Source organism: Martes martes (assembly GCF_963455335.1).
Source record: "Martes martes genome assembly, chromosome: 13".
NCBI lineage: Eukaryota > Metazoa > Chordata > Mammalia > Carnivora > Mustelidae > Martes > Martes martes.
In genome coordinates, this window is record NC_137901.1 from 92,513,262 (window position 1) to 92,529,117 (window position 15,856).

Here is a 15,856-nt window from a genome sequence, read left to right on the forward strand (position 1 = left end):
AGCCTCCAGAGTGACATCTGTGCTCCAAGAATAGCAAATCGCTGCCTACCCTGCTCAGCCTCTTTTGGAAATAACTTGAAGAACACGGGTTCAGTGACACTTGTAAGCAGACAGTGGGCGGGCTAGCAGCAGGTGGTCCATACTAAAGGACACACTTGAGGCAGAAGGTCTGAGAAGTGAGCACAGAGGTGGTGACAGCAGACAGTTGAGGCGCAGACTGACCCCCCAGCAGCCGTGACCCCCTGCGGGGCTGACAGCAGGGATGTGCTGCGTGGGGTCAGTGGCGTGTAAGCCAGCCAAGGGCCGAGATGCTGAGATGCTCTGGACTCCCATTCAGGAAAAGTGTGAGACTGTCGATGAGATGTTGGCAAGTACCCAGGGTATAATTTTTTAGAATTTCACTTATTTACTTATTTATTTAAGAGAGGGAGAGCAAACACAAGCGGGGCCTGGGGTGGGGGGCTTGATCAGCAGACCGTGGGGTCATGACCTGAGCTGAAGGCAGATGCTTAACAACTGAGCCCCCCAGGCGACCCTCATAGTACAATTTTAGATGAGTCACCAAGAGCATAAAAAGAGTGTAACTTCCAGACTTTGGGAGGGGAAAGTGAGAATAAATGCTGTGAGCGAAGGCAGGAGACGCAGTTGAGGACTCGCGGAGCCGGATGGCTTGAACAGAAAGCGCTGCGTCCGACGCTGGAGTCGCTGACGTGGGAGGAGTGGGGCGGTGCAGAAGGGCTGGGGGCGAACCGTGCAGTCTGGAGGAATGTCCCGGCCGCCCACACGGCGGGGCCGGCGGAGGCAGGTGGCGCGTGTGCCGGCTGTCTCAGAGCTGGAGCCGGTGGGGTCTGTCCACAGTGGGTGGTAGGACTGGGCAGCTGTAGCCGTGCGGGTCCGTGTGGGCTGTGGGGGGCAGCGAGGTGGCTCTGTGCCGCCACGAGAGCTGCGCAGGCAGGAGGGGGGCGGTGGTGGAGAGTGGGCCTGTACACTGTGTGTTGGGGAGCAAGCACAGGCGTCCGGAGGGTCGTCAGAACCTCACAGTGTCCCTGGGGACCAGGCCATCTATCCAGTGCGGATAGAGGGACGGGGTAGCGTTTCAGAACGGGAGTGGGAGCCTTGCCACCTGAAACGGCTCTTTTCGGTGGTGACTGGCCCACTTTGAAACTCAAGGCCCAGGTGAAGCGTATTCGTTCCGGCGTTCCGATCGCCAAACCACCGAGCTCTGGCATGTGCTTCCTTTCCTCAGGTTCAGAGACGGATGTCCTTTTGTCTTCTCTGGTGCACAGGGAAGCCTTGAAGGGTAGCGCGGAGTTACCTGACGACTCCCCCGTTGCCTCTTGCAGACCTCCGGAGGCTCTGCTCCCGCCCAGGTGGTCCACACCCAGCCTCGTGCCGTTGGCTCCCCGGCTACGGCCACGTCCGACCTTGTGTCTCTGGCACCAACCCAGGGTGTTCGAGCAGTTACCTCTGTGACAGCCTCAGCCGTGGTCACTACCAGCCTGACCCCAGTGCAGACTCCGACCCGGTCTTTGGTGACTCAGGTGTCCCAAGGTAAGGGCAGGTGGGGTTTCCTGGTGAGCACACGTGCGTGCCTCTGTCGTGGGAGCAGGGGCGGGCAGTGCGTGTGCGCAGCGTGACAGCATCCCCTCTCCCAGCCACAGGGGTGCAGCTGCCCGGGAAGGCCATCACCCCCGCACACTTTCAGCTGCTCCGGCAGCAGCAGCAGCAGCAGCCGCCCCCGCCCCCGCCCTCTCAGGTGCAGGTCCCGCAGATCCAGGGCCAGGCCCCGTCGCCAGCACAGATCAAGGCTGTCGGCAAGTTGACTCCGGTGAGTATCTCCTAGGAAACCACACGCCTGCTGTGGGGGGCCCTGTGTGTCCCTTAGCTGGAAGCACAGGTCTGCTGCTGTCCTTGTCGGGAGTGCGCTTGTGCTGCTGCTGCTTCTGCACGGTGCCGCGTCCGTGGCTGCGTGGCCAGCCTGTTGACAGCACTTGGGAGCCCTGTCTTCCTGCTTGCTGTCGGGGGCTCTGGAGAAGTAGAAAGCCGCTCGGGTCCGTGCCCGACCAGAGAAGATGCTGGCGGGAAGCTCTGCTCCGGGCTCCAGGACGAGGTGCCCGGTGCTTGGTCTCCTCATGCATGGTTCCTTTGCAGTGCTGAGCACTGGGTTTGCCACCCTGTGCACCTCTGTGCAGCTGAGTGTGTAAATGCGTTCAGTTTGAAAGGAAGTACTGTCTTCCTGCCAAAACGGAGACGTGTTCTTGCTTGGCATGGAAAGTGAGTGGAGAAGCATATTAATAGAAACAAGACAGTGTTTTAGAACTGCAGCTAGCTGCTGGGCCGGCCACAGTAAGTACCTGACCTTGGACCTGCCCCTTCTCGGTTACGGAGGAGACAGGTGGGCATGCTGGAGGGCCGTGGAGCACGCGCCAGCCCGAGCTGCGGGGTCCCTGCTGCAGCCCCAGCACTCACGCCAGAGAGAGGAGACGCAGCTACGTAAACTGTTCAGCACCTCAGTCACATCAGTCACGTTCAAGGGCGCAGCGGGTGCGCATGGCTGTGGCTAGCCTGCTGGACAGGCCAGTTCTAGAATGTGCCTGTCACTGTGGAAGTCTGGGGACAGCGCTAAGTTAAAAAGTTGCTGCCTGCCCCCCTGGCCTGGCCTTCTCCCCTTCCTGCCTCTCCCCAGGACATGATGGCCGGCCGTGCCCCCGCGTTCCCTCCTTTGGCGGCCAGAGCCCTGCTTACCTGCTGCTTGGCCTGCGTCTGGATTCTCCACTCTTCCCTGTTCTGAGTCGATTCCAGAGTCACTGTCATTTTCAGATAGTTACGAACTATACACTAGAGGTTTTCTGAAAAGAAAATTGATTCCTTAACGTATTTTTGGGCTGTTTTGACATCTTGATGCTGTCACTTCTTCTTCTTCTTTTTTTTTTTTTTAAAGATTTTATTTATTTATTTGACAGACAGAGATCGCAAGTAGGCAGAGAGGCAGGCAGAGAGAGAGGGGGAAGCAGGCTCCCTGCTGAACAGGGAGCCCGATGTGGGGCTCGATCCCAGGACCCTGGGATCATGACATGAGCCGAAGGCAGAGGCTTTAACCCACTGAGCCACCCAGGCGCCCCGATGCTGTCACTTCTTCTAAAGACTTGGGGTTTATTCATCAATTCAGTCATTTGGAAACAGTTGGAATAAAAAGTTGAGAGGTGATGCACGTAGTAAGTTTCCAAAATTCAAGAAGGACCATGGTTTTAAGACTTTTTAAAAATTTTATAGTACTACAGGTTTAAGTTGACATACTTGTGAGTGAGAAAAAACAGGAATTTTGCTATGAATTTACTCATGTGTCAGCCACCGTTTCTGGTTATCATCAGCGGTACACAAGTTTTTAATAAAGGGACGTGGAAAAGCTGTCAGAGCGCCCCGGAGGGTGGTTTGCGTATTGTGTGCTAGCCACTGTCTACCTTGGTGTTTGATGGATAGAACAACAGTAACTTAAACCGAGATTTATAAAAAATGGAATGCAGTTAATATTGATGAAAAGCTACTTTATCTGGGTTTTAGGAACATCTGATCAAAATGCAGAAGCAGAAACTGCAGCTGCCCCAGCAGGCCCCCCCACCGCAGGCCCCGCCAGGGCCCCCACAGCCCGCCACACAAGTGCAAGTGCAGGCCCCGCCACCCACGCCGCAGCAGAGCCCCCAGCTGGCCACGGTCACGGCCCCGCGGCCCGGAGCCCTGCTCACGGGCACCACCGTGGCCAACCTCCAGGTGGCCCGGCTCGTAAGTTCCAGTTGATACGTTTGTTTTTCCAAAGCTATGTCTTTTAACATTTAATTGAATTGTTACTGCTTGCTGAGGACCATGTCCGGTGTCTGGCGGACCTACAAGTCAAGTAGAAGACGTGTGCCTTCCCCCAGGAGCTTAAGTCGTCCTCGGAGAGGATAAAATACAAGTGGAGGCACTCATGGCGTCCTGCTTCCCAGGCCTGGAGCTTTGCAGAGCTCATGGTGGGCTGGGCGACGCAGGGAGGGCGAGGTTTCTGCTGGGGACGAGGCCCACGTGGTTGGAACAGAGGTTACAGGGAAGGAGACCCATGTGGGGAGGTAGACGAGGCCAGAACACCAGGCTCTGGTGTCCCTGTGCTCTGTTGGCACAGAGACGCGGGAGGTTTCTGAAGAGGAGCAGAATGTCGCGGTGAAAACAGTGGCAGGGAAGGTCAGTTAAATTCAACAAGCATCCATCAAACGTTGCTGTGGGACAGACAGCGTCCCATGAGGCGAGCCACTGCCCTCGGCTCTATACCTGTCCTGTGGTCGGTGCCCAGAGACCGCTGCCGAGGCTGGGGTGGATGTTTGAACGTGAACTCCGGTGTGCAGGTGGCAGAAACTGAGGCCCTTGGCCGCAGTAAGTAACTTGTTTGAGTTCGAGAGCTCGTCACCTGCAGCTCACCTGGGTGCCTCGCCCTGACCTTACGTCTCTAAGAAGCAGGGTAGACACTGGGAAAGACAGTGTGGCCTCACCGTGTTCACAAGACATGCCAATTCAGAGAAGGGCGGTGAGCCCAGGGGCCAGCCAGAGCATGGGGAACCCACCCTGCTCATGCGGGACTGGCCAGACAGGTTGGTTTCCACTCTGGGAGGGCCTCCCGTCCCTGAGCTACGCAGCGTGCGTCTAACCAGCGGTGCTGTTTCTCTTCTCGTGGGAAGCAGTAGTGGAGGGAGGACAGTGGGGCGGACGCACGGTCCTGCTGTTTGAATCCCGTTAGAGGAGACAGGTCCCTGTTAACTGAACTGGGGAGTTTATGTCCCCATATTGGGGTAGTCCGTGACTTTGGAAAGGGAGAGAAACAGTACAAATACTACAAAGTATTCTAAGTTGTCCCATCTCACACACCTGCACGGTAGGTCACGTGGGTCAGACCAGCGTCTGATCGGTACTGGCCTTCTCATTCAGATGTGGGGAGTTTGAGGGTTAGGGGTGCTTTTTACTTCTTTATGTTTTCTCAGGTAGTCTGAGTGCTCGTACAGGTAAGGTGGGTCTGTTTTCTGAAGATGTAAGTTTGGGACACAAGTGCTTGGTGGCGGCAGGAGACTGAGTAGCAGGAGGTGTGTCTGCGGGAAGGGCTGGGGTGGTCGTGGGCTGGTGTTTGTGGGCTGCGGTGGTCGTGGGCTGGGGTGGTGGTTGACCTGCAGGTGTAACCGGAGGGGTGGGAGACGTGAGTCTGTAGGCGACCCAGCGGGATGGGGCTCCTCGGAATTCAGAAGCCGGGAGGAGGAGCAGCAGAGCCCGGCTCCCAGGCTCCCCGTAGCAGGGTCTGACCGTGAGAGCGGGCGAGCAGCTGTGGGCTCCCCACGCTGGTTGCTCATGGGTTAGGAAGCCTAGTGCAGCCCTCCGTGAAGTGCGGCCCCTCAGCTGACGACCACTTCCCACCTTTGTGGATCTGTCTTCTTGGTCCACTTGAGCGCTCGGGGGAAGTGCTTGCAAAGACACAGACACATGGCATCCCGAATATCTGTGGACTTTCCTGTTTTCACCGTTTAGACCCGGGTTCCCCCTTCGCAGCTGCAGGCGCAAGGGCAGATGCAGGCTCAGGCGCCCCAGCCCGCGCAGGTGGCGCTGGCCAAGCCTCCTGTGGTGTCCGTGCCGGCGGCCGTGGTCTCCTCGCCAGGTGTGACGACGCTGCCCATGAACGTCGCCGGGATCAGCGTGGCCATCGGACAGCCGCAGAAAGCCGCGGGTACCTCATGGGCAGCCCCTCCCCCTCCACCCTTGTCCCGCCGAGAGCCGGAGCGGGGCGACGGGTGTCCTGCTGGCTTCTGTGCGGACGCCCGATTCGAGCGTGTCGGGGCACTGTCTGGCCAGAGTGCCTCCTAGAGGTGCCCCAGGACAAACTGCAGCCCTTGCCCTAACCAGTTACCATTAGGAGCTCCCCACACCTTTATTTGAATGTCCTGTGGGCCCGTAGACACCTTCAGGATTGCCGTGGGCCGGCTGTCTTGTGTTGGCCTAGTTCCCGCGTGCGGCTTACTTCCGTAGGGAAAGTGGTCAGTGGGAACAGCGCAGCGGTTCTGGGACGTGGAGGGAGCTTCAGGGAGGTCGTGAGACCCTTGTCCCCACGGAGCGCTGTGACTGAAGCCTTGGTCGCTGTTCACAGGACAGACCGTCGTGGCGCAGCCCGTGCACGTGCAGCAGCTGCTGAAGCTGAAGCAGCAGGCCGTGCAGCAGCAGAAAGCCATCCAGCCCCAGGCGGCCCCGGGCCCGGCGGCCGTCCAGCAGAAGGTACCGTCCCCGGGCGGGCTGCTGTCATCCTGGCTGCGCGCTGGGCACGGAGCGCACGGACAGCAGGAGGGCCCGACAAGGGCCTTTCCCGGCTTCCCAGCAGCCCCACACACCCAATACCCGTGCCCAGAGGTCTCGGGGTGGGAGCTGCAACGAGGCCCTGCGAGGAGAAGGTGGTGACGGGAACCGGTGGGGAACCGTGAAGCCGGCTGTGGATTCGCGTGGCTGGGGAGGGGCCTGAGGGGCCCAGGGGTGCGGGTGTAGCTCACGGTGCGTGGCTGCCGGGGCTCCTGGTGTGCGGAGCGATAGGACCGCGTCCTTGCCCCGGTGTGTGCTTGCCGGGCGGAGGGCCCGAGGGAGTGCTGTCAGCGTCTGCCTGACTCAGACGTTTGGGAGTGGGCTCTGAGCGGAGGCAGGGCCGGGGCGGAGCTGTCGGTGGGCCAGCGTGTTGAGGCTGTGCCCCGGGCAGGCGCCGTACTGACCTCCAGGAGCAGAGTGCGCCCCCCACTCTGCTCCGTGTGCCTCTGGCAGCGTGCGGCCCAGGGTGCAGGTGTGCGTGTTCTGTGCTCACACCGGGCATCGTCCCTCCTGCTTTCGGAACCGGGGTCGGGTGCCCGGGCTGAGGTGCTCCCCATGTGTGCTCGCAGCTCTCCGGGCCGCTGGTGCCTGTGCTCAGAGCAGGGCTGCACGTCACTTTGAGGAAACAGGATCAGAGAAAGGAAGCGACTCAGCTGGAGTCACGGAGCTGACCGGCTGTGGGGCCATGCGCGTGTCCTGCTCCTCCGTGGGCAGCAGCCGAGCCCTGATCTTGCGGGGGCCGAGATCCTGCCTGTCTCTGACGCTGCTTTGGTTTGTGGGGACAGCAGGGAATCGGAAGTTGAGCGGTCCTCAGCAGCCCGGGGTGAGGTGACGAGCTAGAAGGGCCCGGCAGCCGGGAGGGGCCGCACTAGCAAGGAAGGTGGTGAGGCCGGTGAGGGCAGAGGCACCGAGACGTTGGTAGAGCAGCGTGGGCTGGGCCCCAGGAAGGAGCTGTCCCAGCAGCAGCCCATTGTGCTGGACATCTGCCCTTCAGACAGCCGCCTCCTGCCTTCCGGAGAGAGCTGTGGCCCGTGGTCTTCTCTGATGGGGAGAGTCAGCACACCCGCCTCTGGGCGCCGCCTTCTTTCCTGCTGGCGGACAGTTCGGGGAGGGACAGCGCTCCGTCCCCTCCCCAGTCCTCTCCAGCCGTCCTTGGGCTCAGCTGCAGGGCAGCTCTCACGTCGGGGGCCCGCCGGAGGCACTGGTGACAGGAGGACAGGGACACCGCCGGGTGGGCCTGGGTAATCCAGTGGGCTTAGCTTACCGCTGAGCGAGAGGTTGCTACAGCCTTGGTCTGATGTTCACGGGATTTGAAAGAAAAGTTCTGAGAATCAGAAAAACACGTGTGTGTACCCGTGGCTTTGTAAAACACACACGGTGCGTATGCTGGGTCTTCGGAGCAGGAGTCCCGTTCTTCTGGCAGAGAAAACTTAGCAATTAATCATGCAGGGACGGTGCTTATAGGTTTGTTATCCTTTGTGCTCAATATTCTAGGGTATGTGCCTGAATCTTCAAGCCAGATTCAGGAAAGAGACATTCGCTCACGTGATGAGCAGACAGAGGACGTGAAGACGAACCCCGGCCTGGTCTCAGGGGTGGGGGGACTTCCAGGCGGGGGGTGCTGGCCATGCCGGCCAGGCAGCCGCAGGACTGGGCGGAAGGCAGGCAGTGCCGGGAGCGTGGAGTGGTCATACTGCGGCTCTTGGGGCAGTGGGGGCCCAGGGGAGGCCCTGGCGCTCCAAGAAGAGGACACAGCCTGGCCTGGTTCTAACCTGGGCGGTCTCTCTTCCTTCAGATCGCCGCACAGCAGATCGCTGCCCAGGGCCAACCACAGAAGGTCACCTATGCCACCCAGCCAGCCCTTAAAACGCAGTTCCTTACCACACCCATCTCCCAGGCCCAGAAACTGGCTGGGACCCAGCAGGTGCAGACCCAGATCCAGGTGAGCACAAGTCGAGCATGAGGCGGCTCGCGGGACAGCAGGTGCCCTGGAAAGTGAGTGGTCAGGGTACGGGCTCCGGAGAGTGAGGACAGGCAGACTCCTGGGAACCCAGCCCCCGTTACGGAGCTCCGTGGGCCCACCTCTGGGGTCATGGAGTATGGCTTGGGGGCCGTGCTGCGGTCACACTCTGGGGGTCGTCCTTCATATCTTGGGGGGTCCTCCCCGATTTAGTGAGTTGACACTCCATTGCTCTGCTGCCGATGGCCGAGGGGGCTGCTCTGGGCCTCGCTCCTGGCCTGTGGACACTTACAGATGACCGACCTTTCAGCAGCAGTGATTGCTGCTTGTGTGTGGGCACCGCAAGTGGCTGCCTGGAGTGGGGGAGCTGTGCTATGAGTGTGTGTGCGCCTGTCAGGCTTCTGCAGTGGTCCCAGCCTTGCAGGCCTCCGCTCAGCCTCGCCCTACTCCTGCATCTCCCGCCGAGCCCTGCAGTGAATCTTGACGGTCAGGACTCCCTTCCGCCGAGTGCCGGCTACGTGTCGTCCTGGCGCCGTTCCCCGTGAGTCTTCAGGTCTCCGTCCCGCTCACTGGCTGCTCCCAGTTTGTGACTTATTTTCACACTTAACTCTGTGGTGTCTTTGCAGGAACAGGAGTTCTTAGTTTTAACGTGTTGCAGTGACCGGTTTTTCTGTTTCCGAATAGTGCTTTTGTGTCTTAAGAAATTCTTCCCAGAGGTCATGGTGTTACTTTCCTATCGTGTTTTAAAAACACTGTAGTTTTTCTTTGACGCTGAGGTTTCTCATCTTCCTGGAATGGGCTTTTCCAGACAATATAAGACTAGGAATTCAGTTCAAGTTTCCCATTAGAATACCCTGTTGTTTTCAGCACCGTTTTCCTTCTGATCCATAGTGCGACTCTGGCATAAATCGTGCGTGGTCGTGCATGGAGCGCTCTTCGGCGTTGCGGTCCCTGTGTGGCCGTCCCTGTGGCCACGTGGTGAGCCTTGGCCCTGGGGGCAGACCGTGCCCTCCTGTTGAGAACGTGCTGCTGTCCATGGCCCTCCTCACCTCCCTGGTAGTTTCAAGTCTGCGTGCTAAGCTCGCTCAGCACAGGCAGAGCTGCTGCGACTCTGACGGGATTGTGCTCCTGCACGTTGCTGCAGCAGCGTGTGTGCTAGTCTGCGGGGCGCGGAGCCACGTTCACTTTCTAGACGACGTTAAGGGGGAAAGCGATGTCTTTGCCGTTTTGACCGGCACAAGACTCACCCACACGATGCATCTTTTGCTGTCTGGCCCTTTCAGTGCCCTTTGGGTTTTCTGAATTTTTTCCGGGACAGTCGTACCGCTTGGATTGGATTTGTTCCTGAGTGACTAGTGCTTTCTGATGCTTCTGTAATAGTGTGTTACTGAGTATCTGTTTTTCGTCCGTGCCTTTCTCTTGGCACCTTGGCTTTTGAATCTCGCTGCTTTGATGGAGCCCTGTTCTTGGACAGTCACCTGTGGCCTCTGGCACTTCCTTTGTCCCCGGGCAGGGGGCCCATGCCAAGTGGCGGTGGCGTCTTCCTCTTCCCTTGCTCGGGTCTTCCGCTTTGCCGTGCTGGCTAGGGCCGCAGCCTCCCTGGCTGGTGGTATGTAGGGAAGTTCAGCTGTATCCCCGTTCATGTGATTGTTTTGCAAGGTCTGAATTTTGAAATCACCTTTCAAGTAGAGTCAGAATTTTCACCTAGTTTGCTGAAAGTTTTCGTTCTTTTTTATGGTGGTTTTTGTCTCCCCGAGTCTCAAGGCCTCAGTCCGTCTCTGGGCCTATGACCCCAGGTTCACAGCTGCAGCTGATGGCTAGGCCCGTTGCAGACTCTCAGTCCTGCCTGCCTTTGGACAGGTCCCTGAAGCTGCGTGACCTCTTGGGTGCCTCGTCCCACACCTGTGTGCACCTGAACTTCTCCAGCTCGGGGGCAGCAGCCCCCCACCCCCGTGCCAGGCCCACAGCGGCTGGACCCCGTCCCTCAGCGATTCTGTAACAGAGTGGGAGGTGTGAGACTTGCTTTACGATGGTGTCGGGTGCCCTTGTCAGGTCGTCTGGTTACTACTCGGTTACTTCCGTGTCCTTCCACATCCGTCACTGACAGGCATGCATTGACATCTCCCACTCTGCTTTTGCATTTATCTGTTTCTCCTTCTATTTTTTTCCCATTTTTGCTTTTTTAATTAGATCCCCTACTATTAGCCACGCTTACATTAAGGAGTTTGGGTCTTCGCTGCTGTCTCAGGAACTGTGTTTTTATTTGTAGTAGTTATTTTCTCGGGAACCAGTTCTCCTTGAAGCCTGTCTTAGGATTGCTTCGAGGTCTGGGTTGAAGGCTGACTCCTGCTGGGCGCCCGTGGGCACTGCCAGGGCCACGTCGGCTGTGGCATGAGGGCTGGTGTGTCTCAGGCAGCGTCAGTTCAGTTCTGAACCTGTGTCCTCTCCCACAGCAGCTCGGGGCCTCAGGCAGCTGACTTCCTCGCAGACCCCTCTGGGTGACGGGCACAGCTGCAGGGCTGGTGAGCGGTCCTGCCCGAGTTTGGACTTGGCCTCGGCTCCTTGCTCTGGGTTCCCGCCTCTGCTTGGCTCGAACTGGGAGTTCCCTCTGTGGGTGGCCGTGCCGGCCCACCCTGTGCAGGGGCGTCCTGTTCCTGCTCCCCGAGTCTTGCTTTCCCACCAGGGCTGAGAGCTTCCAGGCACGGGCTCTCTTTGTCTTAGCAGATCCTGTTTACAACTTTTATTTGAGTTACAGCGAACTAGAAAGTGCTTTCCGGTGATTTCAGGTTTTACAGTGGGAGTCAGTACTGCCTCGGAGTCTGCCACAAGTATGTCATGTCTTTCACATTTCCTGCAGAACTGTCTCGGGCAGCCTTACTTTCACCCTGTCCTACCAGTTAGAGACCCGGTGGGGGTGTCCCGGCCCCCACCAGCTGGCTGCTCAGGACCTGTCGTGCTTCTCTGGACTGACACCCAGACAGGGTAGACACGGGGCCTGAATCGTCTCGCCGTGTTGAGGCAGCCGTGTATGCGTGGGATGACGTGTGCAACAGGCGGCGTAGGGTGGAGAGGTTTGTCGGGAGCGAGGATCGCGTCACGCTGGAGGGAAACACCGCAAGATGATACGATAACTGCCCTGAAATGTTGGCACGTATTTGGAATGGGGCTGAACCCCGGTTGGTCCAGATCATTTCTCGGTGAGGGTGCCTTCCTGGAACGGTGCCCAGACTTGAAGAGGGGACTGTCGTGAGTCAGTCTGAGTCACTCTGTCCTCAGTGTAGTTCTCTTACATAAACCCGGAGCGGTTGCTGGTGAAAGAGAAACTGTGACTGAAGGATGAGAGCAGGCGAGCTGCCAGTCCCCGCTGCCTGCAGACGAGGGAGTCGGGCGCTCCTCCGCACCAGTGGGCGCTGAGGGGCTCCGGCCAGCAAACGGAGAGTCACTCTGGGGTGGCATCTGGCCCGTGGTCTGTTCCTGCGTTTGCCTTAAGAACTGAGAAGGAAGGAGAGGGGACAATCTTCTTGTGTACACGTTCATGTAAATTCTACATTTGGCTTGTTTTGTTTCGTTTTCTCAAAGGTTGCCAAACTCCCTCAAGTTGTCCAGCAGCAGACACCCGTGGCCAGCATCCAGCAGGTCGCCTCTGCTTCCCAGCAGGTAGGACCTGCAGACACACAGCCCTCCCGGGAGTCCCACACGGGCTTTTCGGTAACCTTCACATTTCCCCTCAGGCGAGTTTTTGGTTTTCACTCTGAGAAAGTAGAAGACTAACTATCAGAGAATCACTTTTGATGTTCATAATTCAGAAAAGATTAATTTTGGGACAACACTTAGTCTTTAGGCTGGCAGGACACAGGCTGAACAGCCAGTTCAAACTCAGTGCCAGGTGTCCAAAAGGAGCCCGTCCATCTGTGGGATCTCTCCTTTGGCTGGCGATTTCAGATGCGTCCTCCGAGCCGAAACCCCCATGCCTTAGTTTTAGGGAAACACAAAACAGTCTGCTCGCGGTGACTTTGGTGCTGGAAGTGTCAGTACTATTGGGGACAACAGTGACCGTTGTCACCAAACCGTCAGGCTCCTGCCCTTTTGTGTACTGCTGCAAAATGTGGCTGTGTAAAGCAGCACCTTAACAAAACACCGTTTTGTTCAAAGTCCCATGGCATGTAGATTCAAGGCACCAAATGCACTAGAAGCCAAATGCCGCCCCCAGGCCCCAGCCGTCAGCCTTTGCCCAAAAGCAGCAGTGATTTCGTTCAGTGGCTCTTTCCTGCTTCTGTGTGGTCGGAAACCAGAGGTCGTACCATGCTACGTCACGTGGTTCTCACATCTCACAGAAGCGTTTGTGCTGAGGAGGCTTCTGAGCCCCACCCCCCACCCCCCAAGAACGTTTAGTTGGCCGTGTCACTAGGCCGTGTGTGTTTTCTGACCGTTCGGCTCAGGCCTCCCCGCAGACTGTGACCCTGACTCAGGCGACGGCGGCCGGGCAGCCGGTGCAGATGATCCCCACGGTGACGGCGACTGCGCAGGTGGTGCAGCAGAAGCTCATGCAGCAGCAGGTGGTGCCGACGGCGGCGGGCCAGCTGCAGAGCCCCGGCGTCGCCACCCCCGCCCAGGTGCCGGCCAGCTCCGACAGCCCCGGCCAGCAGCCCAAGCTGCAGATGCGAGTCCCTGCCGTCCGGCTGAAGACGCCCGCCAAGCCCCCATGCCCCTAATCGCAGCGGCGGGCTGGCCTTGGGGCGGGCCGCCAGGCGCTCCGCCGCCGAGTCAGGAGCAGGCACGTTATTTATTGTTGAACCGTGGGTTGGTGTCATCGGAGGCGTTTGGCCCCGGGGAGGTTATAACGGAAACAAAGTAGTGTCATCGTTTTACCGTCCTGCGTCCAACACTACGGGGGGGCGGCGAGCCGTGGTCCGTGCCCCCATGCCCATGTCCGGTGACCGACGGCGGGGCTGCTGCCGGCGGCTTCAGCTTCCCGTCCGCAGAGCGGTAGTGCTGGGTCTCGCGTGTGTGCGGTGTTCGGCACGGGCCACGCGGAGTGGCCGTGAGTCGTAAAGGAGAGCTCTTGAACCTGAAACCTGGTCTTAGACAGCATCCGCCTCTGCTTGGTTCCGTACTCCTACCTGAACGTGCGTTCTGGTCCTCGGAGAGGAGAGAGGTCGGCTGAGGGAGATCATCTCAGGTCCAAGGCGGCCAGTGTGGTTTTCTCTTTCCCTCCTCCGAGGTGTTTCCAGGCACGTTCGTGACCTGCTTCCAGCCATGTGAAGGCTCACCGTCCCCTACTGAATTTTCATTCCAAAGAGCAGCCAGTGGGGCTCACGCTGGGCCCACCCGCGGTGCCGCGGGCGTCCTTCCCAGCACATCCAGGACACTCCCGGCTGGCGGATGAAGCGCGTGTGTGAACAGAACACCCGGGAGCGGCTCCGGCGAACTCCGTGAGGCTCCCGTCTCGGGCCGTGGGGCCTGGACTGCTGTGTGAGGGTCGGACCCCCACCCTCTCGCTCTCCTGCCCGGCCCAGGCGGGACCTGCTGACAGTGGAGCAGCCTCCGCGGACAGGGTGCAGGGTCTCCGACAGACGCGGGCATCGTGAGCGCTTCCTTGCGGGCTGGTGAGCCAGACTTCTGTTTCTCGTGACGCCGGCGTCGCGCCCGGGAGCCGACGCACTCCCTCGTGGGTCCGTGTAAAGCAGAGAACCTTCTGTGCAGTATTTGGGGACGTACTTGAGGGACAAAGAGGAGGCCCCGTGTTTGCTTCTGTTTTATTTTCTCACTGCAGTGAGCTAATATAAGTATTCAGTGGGCGTGTTTGGCCGATGACGTCTGCTTACCTGGACGCTCTCTCCCAGGCCCATGCGCGCATCGGGCTCCCCGCTCTGTGTGCTGGCTCTGTGGCTCTCTTCTGCTGTGGGTCCAGAAACTCAGGTCATGTTGGGTCTGTGTGGGCATTCTGAACGAGTCTCACTGTTCGTTTTCCCTGTCCTCCCCCGTGTACCACTTTGAGTGGCACGAAAGAACGTGGACCATAGTTTTGGTTTCATCGATTTACGTGGACGGTAACATGGCAGCATTTACTGAAGCAACGGGGCAGCTCATTACTGAGCTCTGGGTGAGAAATTTGGAAAATGGTAAAAATCAAGTGTTGAAAAAAATGGAAGGGACTTAACATGATAGCTCGCTGCACTGTGCGGAGGCAGTGCTGTGACATGTGTTCTCACCACCACCCTCTGGCCTGGCCCGTGCTGCCAGGAGAGGACAGCGTGCCGGGGACTTCTGCTCTCCTACCCCAATGTGCAGAGGTGTGGCGTGATTTGTGTGCCCGGTGCGCCTGGCCCCCCACTTCTGGGGGCGCTGGCAGTTGTCCTGGAGGAGGAAGAGGCTCCGTTTGCACCTTCTTTGGCGCTCCCTGCTCGGGCCGCCTGCTGGGACAGAAGCGAGCCGGCGCGCCAGCGTTTGTGGCCTGGGGCCCCTGCCTGCCTCAGTGCACGAATGAGCAGCCCTCGTGTGCGACGCCGCGTCCTTCCCTGGCTGCTTACGTGGGACCCAGGGTGGACGGTTGGCTTTTATCCGACTTAGATGCATGCACCGGTGGCCCCCGGCTTCAGCAGCTGCTCCAGGAAACCTCCTCCTCGCCGGGTGTGGTTCTCTCCGTCTTCTGCTGTCAGGGGTCCACTGTCCTTTCTGAGTTCCACGCGAGTGTGGGGTGGTTCTGTCCGCAGACTCCCGCATGGCCCAAGAACCGGCGCCCCGGCCAGGACAGCATGCGGGGCCGGCGGTCAGGCGCACTGCTGGAGCGTTGTCCGACTCCCTCCGGCACGGTGTGGGCAGCTGCCGGCTCTGACCGAGGCTGGGTTGAGGCTCTTCCCGTGTGACGCCCTGGAGGCGGGGCTTGCCTGCAGGCGGTCTTACCACTTTCTGTCCCCTGTGTCACCACACGGCTGTCAAGTTTCAAATATAAAGGAAGAAGACTGAAATTGTAAATACTTTGTAAACATACCCATTTGTACTTGAATAGTAGGGTTTTAAAAAGGGCACTGATATCCCACCAAACAAAAGGTATAATAAAATGACCTTTTTCTATGCTTTTTCGTTTTCTCTTTCGTAGAAAACTAGTATTCAAGTTAAAGTAAGATGCTAGTTTTGTTTGATTTGTGTGAAGAAAACGCAGCGGGAAGGCACGCAGGGTTGGAGGCCGGGGCTTGATTCTCCCGACCGACCCCCGCCGTGGGAGGAATGGAGCATTTGGGGTGGTTCTCAGGGAAAGCCGCGCGCTCCCTGTTGAGACAGAGGATTACCTGGTACGTGTGGACACCGCTGCTCCCGCCACCCTGTCCTCGTGTGACCTGGTGCTCCCTGTCGGGTGAAGGGTCATGTGGGGCCTCACGTGCACTTTACCCAGCACTCTGTGCAGGTGGCCTGCTTTATCATCTCTTTTGCTTTTGATTACTTTTTCTTTTGTTAAAAAAAAAGTTTCTGGGGGCACCTCGGTGGTTTAGATGGTTGGGTGTCTGCCTTCAGCTCAGGTCATGCTCTCTGGGTCCTGAG

General features: G+C 58.6%; 1 protein-coding gene across 1 annotated transcript in view; it reads left to right on the forward strand.

Moving 5' to 3' along the window:
- EP400 (E1A binding protein p400) overlaps positions 1–15,391 on the forward strand; it is an 87,547-nt gene extending 72,156 nt beyond the window's left edge. Inside the window, exons 47-54 of the mRNA XM_080821417.1 lie at positions 1,344–1,551; positions 1,656–1,828; positions 3,562–3,780; positions 5,542–5,737; positions 6,155–6,279; positions 8,153–8,299; positions 11,897–11,974; positions 12,757–15,391. Of these exons, the coding sequence (XP_080677543.1) occupies positions 1,344–1,551; positions 1,656–1,828; positions 3,562–3,780; positions 5,542–5,737; positions 6,155–6,279; positions 8,153–8,299; positions 11,897–11,974; positions 12,757–13,029 (1,419 nt within the window). The 3' untranslated portion in view covers positions 13,030–15,391. The remainder of the gene's footprint in view (positions 1–1,343; positions 1,552–1,655; positions 1,829–3,561; positions 3,781–5,541; positions 5,738–6,154; positions 6,280–8,152; positions 8,300–11,896; positions 11,975–12,756) is intronic.
- Positions 15,392–15,856: the final 465 nt, after the last annotated feature.